General features: G+C 37.9%; 1 protein-coding gene and 1 pseudogene across 2 annotated transcripts in view; both read left to right on the top strand.

Moving 5' to 3' along the window:
* SAMSN1 (SAM domain, SH3 domain and nuclear localization signals 1) overlaps window positions 1-20,718 on the top strand; it is a 211,537-nt gene extending 190,819 nt beyond the window's left edge. Inside the window, 5 exon segments of the mRNA XM_082460429.1 lie at window positions 1,916-2,045; window positions 4,346-4,497; window positions 6,633-6,839; window positions 8,762-8,912; window positions 19,762-20,718. Of these exon segments, the coding sequence (XP_082316555.1) occupies window positions 1,916-2,045; window positions 4,346-4,497; window positions 6,633-6,839; window positions 8,762-8,912; window positions 19,762-19,964 (843 nt within the window). The 3' untranslated portion in view covers window positions 19,965-20,718.
* A 339-nt stretch (window positions 20,719-21,057) lies between these two features.
* On the top strand, window positions 21,058-27,609 carry LOC309660036 (glucose-6-phosphatase 3 pseudogene; annotated as a pseudogene). The gene has a single exon. The product of its transcript is annotated as a glucose-6-phosphatase 3 pseudogene (transcript).
* The last annotated feature ends 342 nt before the right edge of the window (window positions 27,610-27,951 follow it).

The raw sequence follows: 27,951 nt of genomic DNA, 5'->3' as shown, positions 1-27,951 counted from the left end.
TCTCCACATGAAAGCCAGAAAGATCTTTGAAAAGTCAGATTCAGAACACATCACTCCCTTGGTTAAAATTTTACAGTACCAAAATGCATTCCCTTACTATGATGTGTTCATTCCAGTCCTCTGAGAAGTAGACCCCCAAGAAGGGAATAGACACACCAAAGACTTACCGGAGAAAATGCCTGTGAAGGATAAAGAAGAGAAAGAAAAAATGAGCAAGGAAATCCTTCAGACTACAGTGCAAGTCTGACACCTGTAAAAGGAGAGGAAGAAAGAAGGAGGATCATTCAAGTCTCAGGCTTCAACACTGTTCTAAGAAAACTTTGGCCAGATTGATGGGAAGTCCTTGAACCAAAAGTTTCCATTAGAGAAGCCCCACACCCCACCAGAATGGACTCAAATGGTAGCCCCACTGCTTAAGTCATTGGGACGTGGCTTCCTTGCAAACACAGTGATGGATACAGAAGGCTAGTAGTTGGGGCTGTCAGTAAAGAAGGGTCCCGCAGGAAGAGATCTGAGTGCACATTTCCATGGTTACTGCAAGTGGTCTATAAAGCCCTTCCTGAGCTGGCTCCAGTCTACTTCTCTGAGCTCACATCCTAATACTCTCCTTGCTCTCACTCAGCTCCAGCTACCCTGGCCTTGTTGTTTTCCCCTGCATAACCCAAGCTAATTCTGAGTTTAGTTATTTTGTTCTTGTTATTTCTTTTGCTTGGAAAACTGTCTCCAAATCTTCATATAAGTCACATCTTCTTATCATTCAGGTCAAGAATTCATAGATTCTATTACCTTATGAAGGAGGTCTTTGGAGGCTATTCCCTCTAAATCAGTCAACCTTCCTTCAACCCTAATCCGAGTAGCTAATCCTCTCACATCACCCAGTTTTATTTCCTTCATAGCACTTATTATTCTCTGAAATTGTCTTGCTCACTTTGTTTACACAAACCTCCCCAAACACTACAAACACACACACACACACACACAGCCTGACAAACTAAAATGTACCTCATTAAAGATAGGACCCTGTATATTGTTTCCCATGATATCTCCAGTTCCCAAAACAATGCCAGGTACTTAGAAGGTGTTCTACAAACTTGTGTCGAATGACTGAACAAATGAATAAAAGAATGGATAAAAGCAGAGAGTCAAACTGCGCATATATCATATGTATAGTCTGAAGTTTTACCAATGTATAGAAATGCTCAAAAATGAGGAATATTGAATCATATTTTGATGAATATTAAGAAATTCATAGGCTTTGTTGAAACTATCTAAACATGGAAAACATTTGAGATGTTTTCAAGCAGATGTAGTTTCTTTTGAAATTGTCTGTCTTTCCTAATTTTATGCAAGATGTGCTTTTCACTTGACTAGGTGGCAAGCACCATATGAGATTTGTAAAGCTTCTTAGATAAGCTTTGCTTTAGAATTGCAAAGTGTGTATGTTTTATTCATATCTAGTGGTCTGGTAGGGTGCAAATAACTGACACGAAGCAAATATGCAGAGTTTAAACTTGTAATATCAGATCTCAAAGGATTAGTAATGGTGGTAAATAGACGAAAAGGAGAACATGAAGAAATAAAAGTGCTTTAACAGATAAAGCACAGATGTTAATAAATCTAGCATTTCTGATTAAATAGTCTTGATACGATATTCATCCTAACTACAAAAATAAACTTTATAATTTCAGTTAAATTCCAAAATGTGGGCTGTTTCATCTAAAGAATTTTTCCCACTATACCACAAAATGTTACGCTTGAAATTGAGCTAAAGATTCATGACACTCATATTTTATGCTGATGTATTCCTAAGTATTTTATTGCTAAAATATGTCTTGTTTGTTAAATCAATGCACACAGTGAAAGTCTCCAAGGAAATCAGTTCTTTGCATTTAACCTCTGATATGATTTTCTGAAGGATGGGGAAGATGGAGAGGATGCCTTCCCTTATCGGAACAGTGATCCCACGATTGGAATCCATACAGAGAAGAGCTCCCTCAAAGCCAGTGACTCCATGGACAGTCTCTACAGTGCACGGAGCTCATCAAGTAAAGCTATAAAATAACTGACAAGAGTCTAGATGGGAGATCTGGGTTAAGTTAATTAAAAACAACAGATTTATCTCTCTTGGGCTTGTTTGTCAAAATTTCACCAAGGTTCCAACTACATGATAAGAGAAATAGTGAAAATGTAGGATGTGTTGAATCTATAGCAATGCTATTGTCTAAAATAATACATAATATATCAGAATTATGGATTATTTTGAAACTTTTAGCACTGTGGTCAGCAAGGCTCTTGGGGATATGCCTCAAAAAGATCATATTGCACGATTATATCAGAATCCCTACAATAAAGTGTGCTGGGGAGAACTGACATTATTTTGAGTCCAAATTTTTTAAATGACTTGAAGTATTCAGGAAACTAAAATCCTGTTTGCTCTTTTTCATTCCCTTTCTTCCCCCCTCCACATACTCCTTCCTTTCCTTTTCTCTTCCTTCCTTTCTTCCTTCCCTCTCTCCCTACCTCCTCCCTCCTTCCCTTCCTTCCTTTCTTTCTTCCTTTTTTCTTTCTTTCTTTTGTTTTCTTTCATTTTTTCATTTTTTCTTTATTCCTTCCCTGTCCTGCCCTCTGTCACGTTTTCCTTCCTTTCCTTTCCTTTTTTTCCTGAAATATTCTGAAAAGAGCAGGACATCTGCATCAGTTCTAACGTTTACATTTTAGGTTTCCATTCAGCATTAGCCGGTAAAGAGTGAAGTAGCATGTAAATACTAAATAGTAGGAATATCACCAATTAGTGACAAAAAGGAATCAGCATGTGTTCAATAAGAATTTTCTAAAAACATTGTTTCTACCAAAGAAGTCACTCAGGCTTCAGTCACATGTCCTGCTACAATATTTGAATGCAACTACTAATACTACAGGGTGCCTTATAATTTTTTTATATGCACACTGTTACTCACTCCTCTAATCTTTTCAGGGCTTTTAAATGTTTTTTGCAAAGTTTATTTTCCATTTCATTTAAAATCAACTGCTTCTGTTATCTGAAGATGGATCATGAAGACCAGATGCTGCAAATATCCTGAATTTTATTCCTACTTTCCTACTGGCTGTAGAACAGTTATTTTGTGAAGAAAAAGCTAATACAGAAGCATTTGAGGGATATATTTTTGCATGTGTGAAATTCAGATTTCATTAATATTCATTTCTGCTGGAAGTTTTAAAATTCAAATGTGTAATGCCAAATATGGGTAGAATTTTATAACTTGAATACACCATGAAAAGCCAGGGACTGGCATGGTCATGGAAGGGAGGGTGTGAGGACATGGGGGTCTACTTAGCTGTATCATAAACAACTTAATTTCTGTGACTAGATTCAACTCACCTTTCTTTTACACTAGTCCATATTTAAAAAAAAAAAAAAATGGAGAATCGCTAAGGCTCTTTCTCTTATTTCTATACTTATTTGAAAGAATGGCAGAGATACTGGGGCCGTTCCCTCATGAAGCAGAGCACTGAAAGGCCACACTGAAGGAAAAAGTGAGGTGACAAGTGAGAGCAGGAGGGAGACTCAGAGTTACTTCCACTGGGAGCCATTCTTGCCCCCAGGCAGGCAGGAAAAATGGAATCTCTTTTTTTCCCCCCTTGAGGTTCAAAATCAGAAAGGAAGAGGACCAGAGAGCAAGGATTTGGAGCCGTTTAAAAAGCCCAGTTTAGAACAATTTTCAACAGTTTAGGAGTACAGACATTGGAACACACTTCCTCTTTCCCTGACGCTCACGCAACAAGCAAAAATGCTACCTTTTATACACAGAGATGTTGCCTCAAAATGGCTTTTGGTACACAACGGGAAGTCTGAGACACTATTTTTGCTACATTGTGATAAGTTGTAGGGAAGCTTGTGGTCTTATGCTTTGACCATTCCTGATCAATAGCACACAAAGATCAAACTGTCACTATAGGTTCCTGCCTTTGTTTACATGTACAAAATTAATTATCTGGCTTGTACAAGGAATCAAGTCTATACTGTCTGCCTCTTTAGCAAGTATCCAATGCTCAAAGCACTGTGCTACTGGATCAGATGATAGAGACTGAAGTAAGAGTGTTTGGGTTGGTGGTAGAGGAAAGAATGGTCAGGTTGACTGGAAAAAGATCAGAAATGGCTCAGAGGACAGAAGTCCCTGGTGGAAAACGACTGGGAGGCAGAAACAGGGATCGGTCACTTAGAGCCGCCTCAGGAGGCTGGCATCCAGTGCTTCGGCAGTATTCCTTAGTTGTTATGTCCAGGTGATGGTTCAGAATGTTATGAACCTTCAGTGAGAACTATTAACCTCTGCTTTGCCTTTATCAGGTGGAATAACAAGCTGTTCAGACGGTACAAGTAACCGGGACAGCTTTCGACTCGACGATGATGGCCCCTACTCCGGACCATTCTGTGGCCGTGCCCGCGTACATACCAGTTTCACACCGAGCCCTTATGACACTGACTCCCTCAAAATCAAGGTGTGTGCACATCATATCGGCATTCTGTATGGTTTGTCTAGGGCTGGGTGTATGATCATTTTCAGGAAGTGCAAGTATGGGGAACTAGGGGGTGAGCGCGTTCTTCCCAATAGGAGAACCGGGGACTGGTGCACTACGGCAGGAGTTCAGACAAAACATGAGAGGTAGGGCAAGGGGATCAGTGCCTTGAGGCTCTTTGCAAAAGTTGCATTATGTACATAATGTAGAATCTGAGCTTCTTCGGGAAGAAGGAATTGTCTACATTTTTCTGAAAACGCAAATCCTCACAAGTTGCTGGAGGTGCCCAGTTCTACCTGAAGCCAAGGAGAGGGAGAGAAAATGGAAATATCAGGCAAGAGCCCAGCAGAGCAAACGCTTTGGCAACCTGACTTGGCCAGGCAACTTCAATACTTAAGTCAATACTTGCAAATGGCATGAGTAACCTGACAACTTTCTCTCAGTGATATTCCCTCCTGAATTCCCTTTTTTTATTCTCATCCTCTTTGTTCATTTTCTTTTGTGGTGAGGGCTTCACAGCACAAAGGTTGCACCACCGTTTGTGCTGCCTAAGGGGACATTTGTGGAGCTCGAGAAGGACACAATAAGGAATCCCACAGACTCACTGGGTATTGAATACTGTTGTTCACCATCCAGGGTCTTATCCGAAATGAAATTGGATTTTTGCTTGTGATCTGTGGGCTTACCTGTAATGTATATTTTTTAACAAGTTTAAAGGATAATAAGAAGGCTGTAGCATAGGACTGCCATACTTTGAAACTTCCCCCAGAGCTTCTGGGGATTTTCTAGGTCTGCTTAGCTGATCCCATCTAGCCTAGGATTTGATTCCCTATAGTTAAAGACAGGAAAAACTAGGCGAACAGCTCATAGGGTCTGAAGGGCAGACTATCATAAATTGGAAAGACCAGATCTTTTAATCACATTGAATTCTACTGTTACAAATAAAATCCATGTATTAGATGGAAGAAAACACATTCACAGAGCAGCAGAAAAAAATATTTTTAGTAGCAGACTTAATGCTTTGTTTGAGGGTAGACCCCTAAAATGGCAAAAATATCAGAATCTATAATGTCATCTCTGAGGTAGAAAGCTGTAAGTCTCAAAGGAGTAACTATGACACAAATGTAGACACTGTATTTGCATAGAAATCAACTCTTTTTACAAAAAAATACCCTGTGGAGTTTTCTACTCTTGCCAGTAACTCCTGCAGTCTTAGTCTTAGATGTGAATAAAGAGACAGAGCAACTGGTTTGTCTATCCCAATGCATTTCATTCATACTTCAATACAAACTTTGCTGTGGAGCTCAACCTAAGTGTTAAATAAGTAATTAGTAATTAATTATTAATTAATCTAGGATAATTAGCTTAATTTATCCTTAGTGCATATATACTTTTGTTACATATTTGCTATGTACAAAGTTCTGAACATTTTCATTATTTTAGATGCATACAATACTTGAGGTGGATTTATTTCACACTGTAGATGAATTTTTCAGATGAACTAGAAGCATAGACACAGTCATAGACTTGTCTTTCTTCCCCTTCCTTACTTGGGACCCCATCCAGGAATGATAGCTTGAGCTTTGCTACATATATATTGTTTTGACAGGATAAATAAAAAGAGCATTATCTTTGAGTTCAAACAACTTAGGCTTGAGTTCTGGTTCTGCCACTAACTTCTTGTAAGCTATTGGGAAATTATTTAATGCTTGCATTTCTTTTTCTGTAATATTTAGAGTAATAATGACACCTCGCATATATATCTAAGAGGTGTGTTGTGGGCATAAAATGATTTAATGAATGTAAAAGTGTTTTGTAAACTATAGGATGCTCTACAAATATAAGTTGATAAGTTGATATGATACCAGAAACATAAACACATCATCAAATACATTTAGGAGCCTTTCTTCAAGCATGTTGGGGTTTTCTTCAATATTACTAGTAAATAGTTTCCTTAAACTTTTAAAAGAAATTTCCTCTTAGATTTATTTTTAACTCTAAACCCCCTTAGTGTAATGCCCTCATTATTCTAATTTTCAATGATTCCATTCTTTCTACCAATTGTCATGAACACCAGAGTTCTCTGAAATCTAATTTGTATATTTCTTTGTCTTTAGAAAGGAGATATCATAGACATTATCTGCAAAACACCAATGGGGATGTGGACAGGAATGTTGAACAATAAGGTGGGAAACTTCAAATTTATTTATGTGGATGTCATCTCAGAAGAAGAAGCAGCCCCCAAGAAAATAAAGGCACACAGAAGCAGTGGAAAGGAAAAACCTAAGACTCTGCAGGAGTTCTTAGAGATGATTCACCTTCAGGTTAGCAAACCTATGGCCTGTTTGATTTTGGTGGCATACGGATGGAGTAATTGAGAATGGGTCAGTGTTTGTGTAGTTAAAAAATACATGACTTACAGAAAGGGAAAATCTGTTTTCCTAAAACAGTTTATATATACCCTTTATTACTTTTATTATGTGAGGACAGATCTTGATATAACATCCTTTGGACTAAACTCTAATGGTACTTAGCAGTCGCAGTAGAGATTAGGTTGAGAAAGTGCAGTGAAAAATGAAATATACTTGGGAGAATAAAAGACCCAGAGAAAACATGTAATGAGAATGTAAAGAGTGAAGGTAAAGATTCAGAGAATTGAAAGGAGAAATGAAAAGAAAATTGTATTTTCTATAGAGCAGAGATCAAAAGCAAGTCAAGAGAAGATAACTAAATTGTTTTTAAAGTAATTTGTTAGGAAACAGTGATCATTAAGCCCTCATAATGATTGTGTTAAGAAAACTGTGTTGTCTATATTTAAGATCCAATTATCTTCTTGTTACATGAGAAAAATTTTTATGAAATATCTATGTTGTTAAATGGCATGTACATACAATATGCCTAGCCTCACTCAATTTACTGTTTTGCAATCCATTTCTAAAATTAACACAGCAGTACTTTGATAGTTTTCAAAATTCATCAAGACAATAGCCAATTAATCTTTCCTTAACTGTTTTTCCTGAATTATCTAGTTGCATTCTTGTCTGTAGACACATTACATAGGCCTTTCAAAATTGCTATTGGTGTCCCCCAAATGGGGTACTCCTTGGAGGAAGCACAAGTTTGAATCCTGCTTCAGCTACTTGTTTGTTCTGTGACCTATGAAAAAACCAAGGTCTAAGGAAGTGAAATACCTTACTCAAGAACCCACAGTTAGTTACATCAGGATGGGAATTTTTTTTTTTTTTTTTCTGTTCTAACTCAGTGCTCCTTCTAGGACACATCATTTTTAAAAGAGCTGAATTGCTGCTCCTTCTTTCCCTTTTTTAAAAATAAATAAAGGGCTAGTAATAAGTTCTTTCTGATTACTTAAAACTTTTATACCTCCTCTTACTCAATTTTAGTAACTAAAATAAGGATATTGAAATTATGATCAAGTAAAATGGGAGGAATATCTGAGAAAGTTGAAAAGCATTCAAATTCACTTTGCATTTCTATTGTTAGAGAGAACAGAAGTTAACATAAATAACATAACAGACTTTGAAATCAGAAGCCTATGAATTTTAAACTAATTTATATTGATGCAAATGATGGGCAAAATATACATGATAAGAAACGGAAACAATACTTTTCCCAACCACAGTGCTTTCATGCTTAATGAAAGCTTTTAAATAAATAGAAAGTCTGAGATTCCTTAGGTTTCTATAATGCCTTTCAACCAAAATGCTAAGTATACCTTTTTATATAAATTGGGTCTGTTTCAAATTCATTTTTTAACCTACTCCAAGAAGTCAATGAGGGTAGATGATTTTGCAACCAAGCAAACAAGAAAAGATATAGATCCAGAAATATTATTATAATATACTGTATTAGAGGCATTTTATTGATAGACTTAATAACATACTAGCTTTGTCAATTTCACTATTTGAGAAGTGAAAAATTGCCAAATGGGATAAATGATCCAGCTATTTAATTGATCCACGATTTAGCATTGTATAGCTTAAGGTAGTCATTTCTTCTTTACATTTGTCCTTCCGGAAGGTGAGAACTGTACAACAAACATACTGTTTAAATGCCCCCAAGTTCATATGTGGAAAACTAGTACAAATAAAATAAAGTTAAGCAAAGTTCTGTTGGCACCTTTGGTTTCCATGCATTCCTACACTTTCTTTTTAAATCTAAAGAGAACTAAAAATAAAATATTTGAATCTGGCTAGCTTATATTATACATATTTTTTCTTCCCCACAGGAATATACCTCAACACTTTTGCTCAATGGTTACGAGACCCTAGAAGATTTAAAGGATATAAAAGAGAGTCATCTCATTGAATTAAACATTAAAAACCCAGAAGATAGGATGAGGCTACTATCAGCTGCTGAAAATCTTCTTGATGAAGAAAGTAAGTATGCACACCTACTCTTCTCCCTAGCTGAGAATCACAGTTTAATGTAAACAGTAAGATCATTAAAAACAAAGCCCCAGTTTTATTTACTGAGAATCATATAAAGCATTCTTTCCAATAAAATAAGTATTTTCTTATACATTTGGAAACAACAACTCTGGTCAAATATATCATTAGAAAGAGGGCCTTTTTTTTCCTTACTGGATTCAGAAAACAAAAGGGCTTTTCTGGATACCTCATTTAAATTCTGCAGAGCTATTAATTTACACACAAGTGGATGTCCACATTCCCAAAAACTGAGGGAGTTAGAAACAAATATTTAGTGACAGCATGAGCCATTAGTGAGAAATGTCATATGCAACTTCTGTAGAACAGCACAGAGCATGGCTCTGAGCTAATGAGCCTTCGCGCCACACAAGAAAATTTGTTTCATTACCATAGAGTCACATCTTGTAAGTGTTTACAGTATTCTTTCAAAATGCTATAATAGCTTGCAAAAATATTCAGCACTTACTTTTATTATCTGAGATGGTTCTCTGTATTTGTAAGTATAAACTAAAGATGGAGTAACACATGTAGATTCCCTTGAATATTGGCTACGCTAACTGGATTTGTAAAGATGGGATAGCTTTTGTTTTTACAACTGCCCAATCTGAGCATTCTTCTTATTAAATCTGGCCAGGCTCCCAAAACTCTGAGCTCAGGGAGTGCCAAACTCTGCAAGGAGTATTTTGTTAGAAAATAGGGGGAAAGGTGTCTAATTTTAAAGGAGAGAAAGAACTTAGATCATCTAATCCAACCTTCTCTTTCACAAGTAATATTAATAATAATCATTAATTATTCTTTGAACATGTTCTCTGACTAAAACTTTGAGCCAAGATCTTTACATTTCTTTTCTTCTTTAATGCTCTCCACAACTCTGTGAGCTAGTATCATCCCTATTTTTATAATGAGAAATTGAGAAGATAAGCAACTTGTCCAAGCTCACGCACTTACAGTGAATTAGAAAGCTAGGACCAGTGTTTGTGATGCTACGTTATACTTTCTTACACAGCCCAGATTGAGAGTAAAGAGGAAAGTTCTATTTAGGACCCAGATCTCCTGACTGTCCCTTCGTGAGCTTTCCTATATCCTCCCTCATATGCCTCACAAAATGGCATAGTTGAACTGCACATGGGTATTATACACTGGCCTTTTATCTAGTGAGAATTAATTTACTTTTTTAGAAACTGTACCTCACTTAATCCTTACTTACTGTCTCGAGTTTGCATAGATCCTCATCCTTTTCAAAGAGTTTTCACATGCATCACTAATTTGACACCCACAGAATTGATTTCGTCCTTTGGCCTAGGAGTTTGTATGCGTTCTTTGAAGTTGTGGAGACTAGGAGATGCAGAGGAGAGGGGAATCGGGTCACAGAGGCAGACAGAGGTCAAACTTAAGAAAGTAGCCTATTTCCTCAAAAGTACAAGCCAAAACAAAACTGATCAGTGTAAACTGGTGTAACCACATCTTCAAAGGAAATGAGGCAGTTTCTTTCACATCTCGTCATTTCAGAACATGGGTCCTCACTAAGCAATACTACGCTGAGAAATGGATTCTGTAGATTTCTTGTAGTTGATAATTTTCAGTGTCATTGTCAATACTCTCCAAAATAAGCTGATGCTGAAGTAGAGGGAGGAAGAAGAGTATTTTTTGAGCACTTGTAAATAATTGCTTTTCGTCTACAATAACATCCATGTAGGTATTTTGCCCATTTTATAGATGAGAACATATTTCAGAGATGAATTTCAAAGAGGCCAAACAGCTAGATTAGTAGCAGAGTTGGAGTTTTAATCGAAGGCAGTCTACTCTAAAGATCCAAGTTCTTTCTTCCACACATACAAACTGGTAAATATGAATAGAACAGTGACTATTTGAAAATTCAAGTTTTCTACTTGGTCAGTTTTCCCAAGAGCTTCAGTTCAGTTTTCCTTCTCAGAAAGCGGAAGTTAATATTTAAGTGAGAACGGAAACTTTGCGACAGCATGACGCCCTGAAAGGTGAAAGGCTACTATGGCCTCATTGAAACAAGATTTGTGAATGGAAGGGGCCAGAGAGCCATGGGAAACAGGGCTTTCAGCCATACAAGTGTGCTGAGCAGAGACCCACAGAGGGAAGCTCAGTCCAGTGCCAAAGGCATGGGCCACTGAAGGCCTCCCTCATCGCCCATCTACTTTCTATGTTAACAAAAGAATAATAATTTATGGATGATATCATATTAGAGCTAGGTATAATTTTAAAAACCGTCTGACCCAAATTCTTCCTATACAAGACGGGGAAACTAAAACTAGAGTAGTTAAGTAGCCTTCTCAAGGTCACATACCTAGAACCCAGTCTCCTAAATCTATTAGAAACACATTCTGCTACGCCCTGGTCTCTGAAAACAAAAGACAGTATCTCCAAAGCATGATGTGGCTTTCCATGTTTGACCTAAAAAAGTAAAAATTCCCTGAATTATTTCTCTTTATAAAACTTCAGAAAACAGTACTTGAAGGTCACTAGAGGTTGATCATTTAATAATATCCAGTAATGTACAAACATACACACACTGAGCCAAATTCTGGGAGATGAAAAATGGACAAAATGTAGATTCGACCTGTGTTTGTTGTCAACACACAACCCTGAGATTTTTCTTCCTTTAATCTTACCGGTCTAAAGTAGTATTAGAATATACATGTCAAAAAGATGCATATTGCATGTTAGGCTATTCTGACTGAAAGCTATTTATCTTATATGAAACTGCTTTGCTCAAGAAATAAAGAAGAATGACTTCTATTTGTTGATAAGATGGTGAGTTCTGATGATTCGGCACCATGCGGCTGCATGCTTATTTTTATCTATTCTCTACTCTGTGAATCATATCTTCTACAACCATGCTAAAGATTAAATGCACAACCTTCATGTACCTTGAATGATAAAGACCTTGAATGTGTGGTTGTATAAAACTGAGACGTTATTAAAAACAAATGCATGTCATAGTCATAGGTTAAAAATAGTTAGCTTTTTTTGTGTGTGTAAGAATGGGGTATGCAAATTGGCCAGGATTTTATGTATGCATTTTATTTTGATCACTGAATAATGTCAGTTTGGGGAATGTCAATAAATTCCTAGTTTAGAGTTTCATTGCTTCTTAGGTTGGAAACTGGAAAGTTTTGCTTTGCTTATCATTCAATATAAAAATTGAACAGAGTGGGCCCCTGTTTTGAGGGCAGGAGTTAAAGCTTTGAGATTAGGTAGAAAAGACCACAAGCTCCATGTGAGCCTTTAATACATCTAGAGGGACCAAGAGGATGGGGGATGGAACAGGGACAAACAGAAATCTAAGACTTAGAGCAAGCAATTTCCCTTTCTCTTAGGCCAAAATAGATAGCATTGTACCCACTCTGACCTTGAAAATGTTCACCGGATTAAACTTTTTTAGGTCACTACTTGACAGGAGGTAAAGATGCTTCTCCAAGAAGCTGACAGTAGGCTGGCGAGTGGTGTTAGGGCTGATCACAGTATTACCTCTGGAGTAGAATAACGACTTTGGGTTCTGCAATCCCAGGCAAGACCAGTACAGAGAGAGATATTCTGAATTTGTTCTCCTGTTGCATTAGAACTGAGCAGAATTAGGCTACTGGCTCCTTCAGCTGGGAATCTAGATGAGGTTAGAAGGAGAAGAAAAATTAGGGTGAAGTACTCGGCTCTTGAAGGAGCAAAAGAGCAGAATCTGTTTATTTTGTGCACATTAGATTTTCTCTGTTTATCTTCTGAATTTTAAAATTGTTTGTTCACTTTCAATAAATATTCCCAGCAAGGAAAAAAGAGAATAGAGAATATATGTGTGTGTGTTTTTCCATAAACACAACCTTCAAAACCCCTTTGCCTTGCTGAGAAATGGCTCTTTAAAATAATAAGATAGGTAACTGCTGTTTATAGTTAAACAGCTCTTTTTATTCTGAACTTGTTTCTCTTTTCCTACATTTAGAAGCACTTTGATGTGTCTTAAAAGTGTGTCTATGAGAATGTGTACTATTGTCCTTGGGGAAAACAGGTGATGGAAATATCTTGTTTTCCCCATAACAGAGGGATAATTAAAATTTAAATTGAAAACCAAAAACAACTTAGTAACAGAATAAACAAACTATACTAGAATGTGTCTATAACATATTGGAGCTTACTACCTGCAACCTTTGTTTGCAGTGTTCAGTGAGGAGGAAGGGGGAGGGTGGGCTGTGTGCCAGGCTGTCGGCACCAGCTGTGGTCACAGCAGCCCCTCGTTGCTCAGCTATCCCCAGTTGTGTCTTCCTGCCTGCCTCCCTGCCCCAAACGATACAGGGCAAATGGCAAGGCCCAGCCAGGAGCCTGGAACATGAGCTGCCAGCAGGGGAGGCTTGTAGCTATGCCAAGCAGCAGTCCAGCAGTCGGCCTGACAGTGTGCCAGGGTAGCCTGGTGCATTAGCCCCTGACATGCGTGCCTGGTGTTTCCAACCCACTTGCCATATGATTAGGATCTAGATTCAAGAAATGTGCGGCCTTTAAGAAAATATATGCTAACTATCCACAGAGACAGAGAAGGCACCCAGGCAATTTACATTTATGTATTTATAAATATGCATTTAATATCTATTTCTAGTCATAGAAATTTTGCTTTATGAAATTTACTTTCTTCAGATTGTTTTGGTTTTACCCCCTAAGATTGAAATTATGTTAGATGCCATATTCTGTATAATACAAAGAACAATAAAATGAAATAGAAACATTTTGTACTTCAACCAGAGAACAATCTCCAGAGGAAAGAGTTCATAGAATTTTCACCTCAGTCACTTATAATGTCTGTACATGTAGGGCATTCCTGTACTTGTTTTTATATTGCACTGTGATTGTGTACTAGGCATGGCTTTGTAGTGTTTACCCTGGCCAAACAAGACCAAATTCTCTATTACCATGTACCTTCCCAAAGCCCCTAGCACCACACTTTGCATTGAGTGGATGGATAACAGATGCCTTGTAGAATGTATACATGTTGAATGAGGGAATGAAGAGATCTGCAAATAGTGAGCAAAACATTTTTCTGTTTATAAAACTTAAAGTCCCCTGCAATCCCACTTTACACACAAAAGTTTTTGTAACGGGCAGGTGGGTGCTGATATGTGTTGTCAAGATTCGTTTTATGTGTACGCTAACCATGTGTGCACGTGAGTGTGCAAGTGTGTAAATGAGTACGTTTCTAGAAGGAGATAATGTAAAAACTGCCAAAGTTTAAAATGTGCATTCTTTTTTATGCAGAAACTCCAGTTTTAGGAATTTGATTAATTTCTACAAATGCATAAAAACACTAGCTAAACTATGAGGAGTTTCATTAAAAACTAAAACCAATGTGAACTTCCATCAGTAATTAATTTGTTATAAATAAATTAAGATGTATGTGAACAATAAAATGGTAGGAAAATATTAGGAGAATGAAACGCATACTGACATGAAGATGTCCGAAACATACTAAGTGGTAAAAGCAAATTGTAGATCAGTAATATGCAAGGTAATGTTATTTTTGCCAAATAACAATACATTTTAAAATAATGAAGTTAGGTTATTTTTTCACCATGTCAAGTAAACAGGATTAATTTAATCTGTAAGAAATACGATATTGATTTTCCAAGGCCCCTAATTTAGCAATAGAATAATAGTCTTTAATATTATTTGGTCATTATCAAAATAGTCCAATGTGACAACAACTCAACCACGGGTAAACATTTCCTGGGACCAAAGCCTCTGATGGAGCTGTGTGCTTGAGTGAAGTGGCAGCCTAATGGTGCTGTCCCTGTCGGTGCTGAGTGATTGGATCTTGAGTGAGTGTGCCTCTACCCTACTGAAGGAGCCAGCAGAGTGGAGTGGAAGTTGTTGTGAGTGTAAGTGAAAAGATGTACATCTCATTAGAGAGGAGACTATAATGTTATGATGCAAAGAGAGGTCTGCAAACAGAGGGAGAGTCATTTCAACTCTATATTCTCTCATGGCCTCGGGCAAACAGCAACTGGTTGGTTTCCCGTGAAGACATTCCTGTTTTCAGTTTGTTCTTGTTGTTTTTCCAAAAGGTGGGTAGGTATTCAAGTGAAATAAATACCAAATAGTCACTAAATAGAAAATTAAAATATTCAGGTAATTTAAGGACAGATAGAATAAGAAATAGTTAAGAGTTACACCATGTTGCCTACTGAATGTTTCTCCATGGACAATGCTACCTCTGGACAAACAAATATAGCCATAGTTATCTGGAGAGTGCTTGAGTTTTGGTTTGAGTGACTCATGGGGAGCTACCAATGAGGATGAGATTTTGAGCCATCCTAAGATGTGCTTTAAGCCCGGTTTTTCCTCTTTGGAGATGGTACCAGGCTAGAGAAAAAGAGGAGGATAATACAAAGACCCAAGAGGTATCTTCATTTGAATTTCAACAAATTTCTTACTTGATCTTCTTTAGTTCATATTTCCTTTAATTAATCTAAATATTACATTCTTTTTATTAAACACATTGTTTATGGAGCACTTTCACTGGCCAGCTATTTTCCAGTGCCCTCCGGATTGCATTACTTTATAATATTGTACTTGGCCTAAAGAACAGAGGCTTCATACCTAAGGAAAACAAGATAGTAAAGTCAAAATCTGGAATATTTGGGTAAAGAAAACTGGGAAAGTGAAGCAAAAGCTAGTAGTTTACATTTTTTATTAAATCTTTAACTTTCTAATACATGAATATAGGGCAGATTTTTCTCCTTAGGGCATGAGAACTTTTTCCCAGCAATAGGAATCTAGTTTGATTTCCTTAAAGCTTCTTTCATGTTTAGTATAATCGAGATTGCCTATTTTTTATAATTGAGATTGCCTAATTATTTTATGAATAATTATATTAGCTCTCTTATGTCCTAATCACATGCCACTTTTTATCTCCATTGATGACTATCTTATGTTGAACCATGGGCCTTATACAATTCCATAAAAATTTTGGTAAGAAATAAAGTATTTTAGTATTCAAATTAGTTCTTTATGACAAAATATCTCCTAAATAATTTTTTCTTAACATAATTATTTTATTTTTATTACATAAAGTACAGAACTGTTTGGGGCTGCTTTCTGTACTCCTATCATGCCTGCTGTTAGCTGGTAGCAATAAGATATACCCTTTTTCAAATTATTTACTAATTCTCCAATATACCCAGATTTTTAAAATGTACAGCTTTGGGGATATTTGCAAACCATTCAGGGGCTTTATTAAAAAATGGTACCGTTTTATTTTTTTTTGTACTTTATTAAAATAAAATATAAAACGTATATGATCCAGAAATATAGAGGAACTCTATCTAAAATTTTAACACTCATTTGTGAATTATATGATATCTCTATGTTTTTACATAATTTTAATAATAGAAAAATTATATATAATAATTTTTTAACTTAACATATTATCAGAAATATTTTGGTATAAAAAGATGCACTCAGATATCCTACAGCAAGTCTGTAATTTTGTAGGCAAACTGTTTCTTATTCCAATGTGTTACTTGCCTGGTTAGCTCAGATGATTGGACCATGGAACAAAATTGATGAAGGTTATAGTTTCAATTTCTAGGTAGGTCGGTTAGCTTTACTTGGCTTCATGGCCACATGAAGGGACTAAATGACTTAGAAAGAACATGTGGAGGTATTAGTGTGAATTCATCTCCTCTGCTGGAAAAACCACCCATAGCAGAAGACCTAGGTTTGTGCCAATCCCTAAGTCATTAGCGTCAAGATGAAAAAAAAACAAGAAGAGGAAAATCTTGACCCTCCAAATACAAAAACTGAATGCTAGATAGCCTTCATTTCCATAATATAATTTACTGACCTGCCTTTTCTTTTTATAGTTACAGTTGAGGGGCTCCAGCTGATCACCTGCCTAAAATTACTGCAAGCCTGGTGGGAAGCTTTTGAGGAGGCATAGTCATGTTTTCATTTCATTAGGAAATCATTTAGCAAATTACTGCTGTTCTGTAAATTACTGTGCTGCATAACTTCCATACTGAGAAACTATTTCCTTTTTCCGTAAAAATTGCAGATGAAAGGTTTCTACAATAAATAACCTGTATTGAAAACAAACCATTCCTAGAATTTGGAGAATGTGATACAGCATTTCTCAGGTGGAAATAAAAACAAATACATTTTATTACTAATATTTTTAAAAATAACACATTTTCTGTTTAAAGTTAGATTTATTGTTTGTTTACTTTGTTACTCTTTGAGGTGAATGTACAGTGGCTTCTGAGGATGAAATCACAAACTAAGTATCTATTTTTTGAAAGGAAAAGAGCTAATTTTGGAAATCAGAGTTCTTTAAACCTAAGTTTTATATCTTGAAGAGAGCCCCACCATCAGTAATCAACCTAAACAGAACACGGTGTTGGGAGCAGTTTTCATTATGCCAAGTCCAAATGTTTAGGATGTCAGTCTGTGGGTAGGAACTCAGTTCTTTCAATTTTGTGTTGAAGTAATGGGCCCAAAGATAAACTGGGGAAATACAGCCTTATCCGCACAGCCCTTCTGACTAAGAGGACCACATTCCAAATATGGAGATCACTGCTGATGTGGCAGGAAGCATTGCAAAAAGACTGATTCCTCTGGCCTTTTCCGGAAACACTTGGCTAATGGAACACAGAGCTGGCTCTTTCATTTCAGTGGCCGTAAGGCCGAAAAGCAAAGGAAGAGGAGAAAGCTTTTCCTTAAAGAATGAGGTCCCATTTCAGTGCTGCCTTTTCATAAAAGAAGGGCTTGGAAACAAAAATGAATGACTGATACTCATAAAGACTAGTCAATATTAAGTAGATTCCCCCAAACCTGAAGGTCATTATAACTAGTAAAGAGAAAATGCTTCATGATAGCTAACATTTTAAAATAACAAGCACAATAGGTGTATATTAAGTTAAAGGTCCTTATACCTAGAACTAGTTATAACATCACTAGACTTAAATTTGTGCTACTTGAGTCCACAGTTAAATAAAGTTGTGACAAATGTGGAGAAGATTAAGAAGAATGGCATAAATGTGGTTTCATCGCTGCAAATGAAAACTTTGCGGAAAAGGTTAAAAGAACTGTTATGATTCATTTTGAAAATGAGTGGACTAAGAAATTTTTATCATTTTTTCCAACCTTTCTCAACTTGTGTTTCCCATATAAACCACAGAATACAGAAAATAATTTAAGTGACTCTTTTCTCAATTCCTCCATGAAAGGTACATAACTAGTACCATTGTAGATACATTGACGAGAACTTAATTCATTACCTACAAGGATGCTGAGGCACCAGGGCTTAATTCTCTCTTGTAATAGAGGTTGATAACAATTGGATACACAGTGGACCATAAACTAATGTTGGCAAGATGTCTGAAGCCTAGAAAATGCATTTAAAAGCAGGAGATGTGTAGACAAGATAAAGGGTAGATTTCCAAAAGATAAATTACTTAAGAGTCTATTGAGGAAAATTATACAATTACACAACTTCCTTCTTCCAAGGATTTTGAAGTTTGGATTTACTTTATTCTCACTGGAAGGGGATGAAGTGCATAGCCTCTGAAGGCAGAGGTCTTAATCCACCCTGGAATGTATGTTCTTCCAATGTAGGGCTATTCAAATGTCCAAAGTGGAGAAGCCCCAAGGTTAGAAGGGGAAATAGCAAGACATGCTGATACAGCTGAGAGGTGGTAGCCTAAGATCCATCTCCTTTCCTTGAAACCCATCTCATGATACAGAGAAACATGTGTTTACTGGTGTCAGGCAATGCAAAGAAAGAAACTTCACATTGAAAATGAGAACACTGATGCTTAATATTCTTGAGGAGAGTAAAACTAAAGGGCTGCTTAGGTTCTTTAAAAATATCTTTCGTTACATCGCTAATGTTATTTTTTTTCCTAAAAAGATAATGCCTGTTGAATCCAGAATACTGCCTTGATGACACAGAATTACCACTCTGAATATAAATAATTGTTATTCAGAACTATAAACAATGATGTAGCAGACAAACTATAAAAGGCAGATTCAATGGACATAGTGTTTCTATCTAAAAGCAACCTGGGGAATTCCCTGGAGGTTCAGTGCTTAGGACTCGGTGCGGTACTTTCACTGCCATGGCCCGGGTTCAATCCTTGGTGGGGGAACTAATATCCCGCAAGCCACGTGGCACAGCCAAAAAAGTTAAAAAAATAAAAGCAGCTTGGTTTCTATGTCTACTTTTCTGATGAATGCAAACATAGGAAAATTCTGGATACTTTTAAGTTTTATTAGTTAAATTCCAGGTTATTGAAATCCTATTGTATATTGTTGCTCATAGTGATTTTTTATTCATTAATCCACATTATCATGATTCTAGAATTGTTCGCGAAGATCACTATTGACTTGAATTGTACATTTAAACTACAAATGACTTCTTCTAATGTTACTTTAAGGAGTATTTGGACAAGGCATCAGTCACACTGTGGATGCAATCTGCTTTCTCTGGCAACTTGTTATTAATGTAAAATGAGAGTCCATATTGATCTTCACTTATGTAAGCTATTCACATGAACTCCATGAAACTGCAAGTGAGCAACAAAGGGAAAACTTTGTCTTCTAAGAAAACAGTGGTTTGAATACTTGAGTTCAAACAACTCTTTTATAATAAACAAACATATTGTTTACTTACAGAATTTTCAATTGTAATGAAGTCAAGTTTGGAACAGTTAAAATAGCTCAAAGATGAATGAGTATATGAACAAAACTTTTCTTGGCTTTGCCTAACTGCTGCCCTCTTTTCCATTTACAGCTATTCAGGAGCAAGAAAATGAATCCGTGTCCCTATCCTTAAGCCCAGACATCTCCTTAAATAAGTCACAGTTAGATGACTGCCCAAGGGACTCTGGTTGTTATATCTCATCAGAAAATTCAGATAATGGTAAAGAAGATCTGGAGTCTGAAAATCTGTCCGACATGGTACAGAAGATTACTATCACAGAGCCAAGCGACTGAATACATATTATCAACTTTACATCTACAAATGTGTTCTATTTTAACTCTTCTTGAACTATCAATAAAAGATCAAAAAGGAGAGGAAGGGAAGTATTTGCAGATACAACCTGAAGTTAAAATGTTTTAATAGGAATGATTGTACATAAAAGCTCATATCTCTAATATTCCCAATTATTGTAAATAATATATATATTTATCATTTTAAATGCTACGTGTTAATATTTCACTTACCCGTATCAGAAAAAGGATAGCGTAAGTTTTTGGTATGTGCGACATAAGCCTTATTTGGCTTTATTTTATAAGAGCAAAATGATTCTGCAAAAAAAAAAAAAAACCTTCCTTTTTTTATACCTGCCAGTTTTGAATTTGTGTATATCGTTGAATGAATAGTAACAGAGCATGTGTCTGTTTAACTAATTGTCCAAGCAAAGTGTGAGTTAATATTGGAGACATTTTATCCTGATCCACATTGGAGTTTTAGTAATTATTTTTTGTTGACTTCTTCACTGTTATCTGTATGAAAGTATAGATAATGATATATTGTCAATTCTGATTTAGTAAAACTAATTTTAATAATTGTACAGATTTTTCATCTTTAAGTGTAAATATTTTTAATTTTGAAATACCCTAATTTTAATAATAAAAAGAACTATATGCATTTGGTATTTTCCAGACTAGTGTTACTTAAAGTATATTCATCTTAGAACTTTAGACAAAATATCTCCTACCAGACAAGGTTTTATAGTCAGTTCTCACTTTTTATATATATATATATATATATATATATATATATATATATATATATATATATATATATATACAATTTCCAAATCAATTACCTCACCTCAGCCTCTCTCCTGAACCCCAGATCTGTGTTATCCAACTTCCTGAATACTTGTATGTATTAACTCAGGCTGCCATAACAAAACACCATAGACTGAGTGGCTTAAACAATAGAAATTTACTTCTCACAGTTTCAGAAGATACAAGTCCAAGATCAAGTTGCCAGCATGGTTGGGTTCTGGTGAGACCTCTCTTCCTGGCTTGCAGATAGCCTCCAACATGGCAGAGAGAGACAGCAAGCTCTCTAGTATTTCTTTTTATAAGGGCATTAATCCCATCATGTGGTCTCCACCCTCATGACCTAATCTAAACCTAATTATCTCCCAAAGACCCCATCTCCAAATACCATACACTGGGGTTTAGAGCTTCAACATCTGAACTTAAGGGGATGGGGGGAGGCACAATTCAGTCCACTGCACTCTAGGAAGCTTCAGCTCAACTTACCTAAATTGATTTTCTCTGCAAATTTGTCTCTCCTGTTTTATTCCCAATCTACCTCTCTCTTTAACAGTACCAACCTCCGGCCAGTTACCCAAAGCAGAAAATAATTTCTTGCTTCATCTTACATGTATCCTTTTCATACAGATTCAATAAGTAATCAAGCCCTATGGTTCCTACCTCTAGAAATGCTTTCATATTCATGGCTTTCTATCTATTCCCATAGTTGCTGTCTTGCTTTGGAACCTCATAATCTCATGTGTGAAATGATGCAATAATTTTCCAACTGACTTCTATTCTATCAATGCCCTACCTTCTAATCTATCCTCCACATGATCTCCAGAATGAGCTTCTAATACAAAATTAAATCACATACTTCCCAGCTTAAAATTTTTTGATGGCTTTTCATTGTCTTTAGTATAATATTTAAACCTTCAGGGATATAGAAAATCCTTCCCAACAATTTTTAACCTACCCTATGAGTCATATCTTTCCTCTCCCACTCTCACTCTACATTCTCCAGCCAAAATAATCTACTTGCAATGCCCTGAATTCACTATTCCCTTGGCAACTTTTCTTATGTTATTTATTTTCCTGGAGTGGCTCCTGCTATTTTCTATATCCAGAAGCCACCCTCTGTTTTCTGTCTTGAGACTCACCACCAAAGTCACTTAACTCTGTGAAGCCTTCCATGATTCCTTTTGGTGTTCTCCTCTTTGTGTTTCCATAGCAACTTGTACCACTGTTGGTTACAACACTTATCATGTTATACTTTATTTATTATGACACTTGCCCTTCCATGAGACTGCAATCTCCTTGTGACAGAGATTAATTTGTTTAGTCTTTTTCATCTCTGGTGTAATACCACGTACAGAGTGGGCATTTAGGAATTGTTTGCTGGAGGGCATTAAATATAATGATTATTCCCATACAACACATTCCATATTTATGTTTAAATCAATCTACTGAATCTATAGGTAAATGCCTTCCAAAGTGACCTAAAAGTTTTTTTAAATAAATAAAACATAACGCCTTAGGAAAAATCAGGAAACACAAAGTGTTATTTCAAATTCTGGGGGACAACATTACACTGTTAATCTCTAGCATATTTTTCCAGATCCATGAGAGTTAATCCCAGATGTAGTGCCCAGGTCAGGAGTAAAGCACATGTCTCTTTCTGTTCTTCCCTCTCCACAGCAGGAAATCATGTTCCAATTTCAAATTTCCAACATGCTGGCTCCGTCATGGCCCCACTCCTGGTAGGACTACTACTTCAAAGAGATTATTCTAGGGCCTCCTTGGACACGGCACAACCACTGACCGTAATTTTTAAACTTTAGTCAACCTGCTGCCTCAGGGAGGTCAAGAGAGTATAGCTTCTTTATGAAGATGCCAGGAAATTGTAGGTTGGGAAGCATGTAAGGAACTTCCTGATTGTAAAATGGTGGATCTCACCTGTGAAACATCCTCAGCCACAACTTCAATCCCTTCCAAATGAAGGTACCAATCAAGAATTTAGGGAAATACTTTTCAGCAGAAGTGCTGCAGAGGCCTTGAGGAGACTGAAGCAGAGGAAGAGAAATTGGATTCATGCAAAGAGAGAAGAAAGGAGGAAAGTGAAGACACCTTGAGGTTGCACTTGCTGGTAGGATGGCCCCATCATGGAGCACAGCACCAAAAAAGGACACTGTAGCAGAAGTACATATTGGGAGCACTGCTGCCTTTACTTTACCTACTCAATCCCTGCAGCTCTAGCCTCACCTTCCTTAGGTTTTTCTCTTGACCATGGAAAGCTGGATAAAGAGGAGTGGAAAGGCAATAAATAGGTCATCCAAGGTTGTGAGGTAGTTGAGAGACTTAGACCTTCCACTATTGGCTGGGAGAGAGACACGAGTCCGAGTCTTTTAAGGGTAGATGTGAAGGTGGTTCAAGGATTGACATTTTAATGTTTACCAGATGATTACACTGGCTTAGGCTGAAACCTGGTGAGAGAACCAGTCTCACTCATTTATTTAATCACTCAACAATATTTAGACATGGAATATATATGCTGCCCAAGACTATGCCATAAAAACGCTTTGGATCGGATAATCTGCATCACAATCTCGCCACAGCCTCTCCATTGGAACCAGCTGAGTCTCTCAGTTTAGAAAGGTTGTAAAACTGTTCTGGAATGCAATGATTATTCTGATCCCAGGGATAGCCTATATTTACAGATTCAAGTTTGTTGTGACAGTATGCATGGTTAGAGAAATTTTATTTCAGGTAAATGGATAAAATCTTTATAATACTTTTTTGATAAGAGCAAAAATTAGATGATTTAAATTCTGGTTTCCTCCCCCCCACCATTCTGTTGCTGATATAAACAGGAATGTATCTTCACCCTGAAGTATTTTATCAGAAGCTTTTTAAAATCAATTAAATTGTAAAAAGAATTCATTAAGAAATAAAATAACTTTTGAAACTTCTAAAATGACAGCGAGCTAAAAATTTTCAGCTTTTAGACACTGTCCAATTCTCTGAGGTTACAGTCAAGTGCCTTGCAACTTCCTGAGTGAGGCCAAATTGATGACATTTCATGTTGAGAAACTTCCGTTACAGGCATAAGTTCTGAGAAAAATAATATGATGAAATTTTAGATACTCCATCACCCCACACACATACCCACTTCCATCTCCCCACCACCGATAAAGAAAATTGTATAACTCATCAGCATGCAGACTTCAAGTACTCTTTCATAAAAGTGGGTAGTCATGCTAAAATTATGTAAAGGTTGAAAGCAAAATGAATAGGGACTAAATACAGGCAAAAGAACAGCAGTTTCTAAATTTGACCAGGTTTTTTGGCTATGGAAATAAGACAGAAGTAACCCTCACTTTATGCTACCTCCTGTCTTACTACTGAATTCATCTCATCACACCCAGTGTTGACCTAAACACATTGACTGGAGATCCTGATTTGAGGACTGTGCGACTTTGGGTAGGTCACTTATTCTCTGAGCTTAGCTTTTATCCTCTACAAAATATATATAATTATAGTACTGATATTCCATGTTATCTTGTCGATTAAATGAGATAATGTGTTCAAAGCACCAGCACAATGCATGCAGTATGTGCATAAAAACTGATATCTGAACATAAAATCAAAGCAGTGCACATGTTACCATAATACTGGCATGGTTTTGTAGCGGTATGAAATTCTTCAGACACAAATGCCCGAGGGCTAAGACAAATGTGCTGTCCAGCAGCAATGAGAGAGAGTCAGCTGATTTAACAGACCTTTACAGATTCATGACCATTTTGTCATGACAGAATATTTCTTTGTTTACTCCTGGCAGTTTAGGAAGAGGCTATATTGTATTTAGCTCTGATTCCTCACTCTTGGCACATGATAGGGATAATCATTTTTGAAGAATAAATGATTAAATATATAAATGAATGCCTATATTAAATAAATAAAAGGTTTGGGGTTATTATTGCACCTTAGGCCCTGGTCTTTACAGTACAGAGTCACAGCCGAGTGTGCTATAGCCAACAAAGAAGCCCTTAGGAAGATACCCTAAATGTAAGACAAATATTTGCAAAGTTTATGGGCATTTGGGCAAATGATCTATCATGGGAAATCAAAGAGCAGAGAGAGGCTACCAGGAAAATATGAGCTTTTCATTACTCCCCCTTTCCTACTCCATTACACAAACTTCTCACATACACAGAGTATCAATGTGTCTGTGTGATATTATAAATTAAGAAGCCAAGACAAATCACCTAAAAAATGTAACATTAGTATGTTCAGCGATTTCTTTTGACCTCTGGGGGCCCAGGTGAGCCTGAGTGCAAAGCACCATTTCCTCACAGGGAAGAGGTGAAATCCTGATGCACAGGCTAAAGGCATGGTTTTCCTCTCTGAGTTCTTGGGCACTAGGCCAAGTGAATGGGCAGGAATCATTCCATTTGCAGAGTAAAATGGGGTGAAAAGCACTTCTGGCACACTTTGTCCATATAAATTATACTTGTTTGCAATTCATCAACTCCTTCTCTCCTTTATATCCATATGTAATGTAAAGGATCATCTTTCTCTGAAGCTCCATAATGATGCACAGCTCAAAAATGTGATAGAATCAGCTAGAAGAGAGCAGATGGGAGCTTTTTTCCCCAATATGCATATTCATAAAAAAAAAAATAGAGAACTCAACAAAAGGAGATACAGAAGTACTTGTACCCGGGGGCTGCAGAGACTTATGTATAATAGTAAGTTGGTTTTCTGCCACTATTCATTCTTGAAACCTTTACTCATTCATTCCTGCAGTAATCACTGAAAATGCTCTGGGAAAAAGTCTGTCTCTCTATATAACACCAAATATATTTCCCTTTGGATTTTTATTGTACCTTAGAATCCATGATTCAGGAAGAAATGGTTAAATATTTTACTAGACAAATATAATTAGAAGGCAAACTATGGAAAGGGGAGGGGCAAGGCGAGCTTAGACCTGGGAGGAAGTGTGACTTTGACTGTGCTATGTGTAAGAATTCTCAAGCCTTTGGGGACGACTCATCAAAATCAAGAGGCTTATCTGTCAGCCTCCAGATCAACAGCAGATGAATTCAAGCAGGAGAGTCTTGGGCTGGGGAAGGAAGGCGTGGACCGATTTGCCAGCTGTGTGTGCAAACTTAGGGTCCTGCTTCAGCACTGACCTGAGATGCCTGGTTGCCTGGAGCAGGGGTTGTCCCTAGCCTTCTCTCCAAGAGATCTTGAAATATCTAGGAAGGTAGTGGTGCTGGAGGAGAAAGCTCCGGTCTAGAAGGAATCTTGGCCCTTGATATTACATATCCATCTTCACAGCAGCAAAGGAGGGACCCTGGACACATCACCAACCCTCTGATCAAACCCTGGCCGGGCCGGCCCCTTGGTTGCCACAGAGTCCACACTGGGCCAGGGCATCACAATGGCCGAGGTGCTGCAGAACCAGCTGCCCTGGTTAGAGAACGTGTGGCTTTGGGTCAACTTTCTGGGCGACCCCAAGAGCGTTTTTCCGTTTTACTTCCCCGCGGCCTACTAGGCCTCTCGCTGGGTGGGCATTGCCGAGCTCTGGATCAGCCTCATCACCAAGTGGCTTGACCTTGTCTTCATGTGGTTTCTGTTCAGAGGCAAGCCCTTTTGGTGGGTCCATGAGTCTGGGTACTACAGTCAGGCTCCAGCCCAGGTTCACCGGTTCCCCTCTTCTTGTGAAACTGGTCTAGGCAGCCCTTCCGGACACTGTAAGATCACAGGAGCAGCTCTCTGGCCCATAAGGATGGCCATCTCTTCCCAGGTGGCCACTCGGACCCACAGCTGCTGGGTGAGGGTGATACCTAGCTTGGCTTATTGCACCTTCCTGCTGGCAGTTGGCTTGTCCCAGGTCTTCCTCTTAGCACATTTCCCTCACCAGGTGTTGGCTGGCCTAATAACTGGTGCTGTCCTGGGCTGGCTGATGACCACCCCCCAGCTGCCCACAGAGCGGGAGCTAAGCTTCTATGGGTTGAGCTCACTGGCCCTCTTGCTGGGTGCCAGCCTCATCTGTTGGACCCTCTTTACACTGGGCCTGGATCTTTCTTGGTCCATCAACCTGGCGTCTAAGTGGTGTGAGCGGCCTGAGTGTGTGCACTTGGACAGCCGGCCCTTTGCCTCTCTGAGCCGCGACTCAGGGGCCGCCCTGAGGGGTCTAGGCATTGCCCTTCACTCCCCCTGCTATGCCCAGGTGCGGCGGGCATACCTGGGACACGGCCAGAAGCTAGCCAGCCTTGTGCTGGCCACGGGGCTGCTGGGCCCCCTGGACCGGCTGGGCTACACCCCTCAGATCAGCCTTTTCTACATCTTCAATTTCCTCAAGCACACCCTCTGGCCATGCCTGGTCCTGGTCCTCGTACCCTGGCTGGTGCACACGTTCAGTGCCCAGGAAGCACCACCCATCCGCTCTTCCTACTCTAGGCGCCACCTACTGCCACTCTCCCTGTCACAAAGCCCACACTCCGTGACCTCCAGAATCTGGGAGGCAGCCCCATCCCCTTCCAGCCCCCAACAGGCCCCTCTCATCTTGAATTTTCTACTTTTCCCACCACCTGGTCTCAGCCCCAAATAAGGGCCTTCTCTCTCCCAGGAAGGCTGGTCCTCCTGCCTTCCCTCCCAAGTCCCCAAAGAGCAAAGGCAACAGCAAGACCAGTGGTTTCTGTAACGCTGTGAGGAGCTCAGAGCAGCCCTAATAAAGCCCTTCCACAGCTCTGGGAAAAAAAAAAAAAGACAAACTATGTAAAAAAGTGAAGACTTCGGTGTTCCTTTAGCAGTATGGATTACAGATATTTAAAAGCGCACTGTTATACCAAACTGTATAGTAATGAACCGCCTGGATGGCATTTAGCTATGTGGTTTTTTTCCCCTAGGTACTTTTTATTTTAATTGGGGTATAGTTATTTTACAATGTTGTGTTAGTTTCTACTGTACAGCAAAGTTGAGTTCCTCATGCTATACAGCAAGTTCTCATTAGCTGTCTATTTTATACACATCAGTGTATATATGTTAATCTCAATCTCCCAATTCATACCTCCCCTCCTTTTCCCCCATGGTGCCCATACATTTGTTCTCTACATCTGTGTCTCTATTTCTGCCTTGCAAACCGGTTCAGAATCTAGCTAGGTGGGTTTTTTTTTTTTAATATCTGATTACTCAGAGGCTA

This window comes from Balaenoptera physalus (assembly GCF_965194825.1).
Source record: "Balaenoptera physalus genome assembly, chromosome: 4".
Lineage (NCBI taxonomy): Eukaryota > Metazoa > Chordata > Mammalia > Artiodactyla > Balaenopteridae > Balaenoptera > Balaenoptera physalus.
This window is presented reverse-complemented; position numbering and strand designations above follow the sequence as displayed.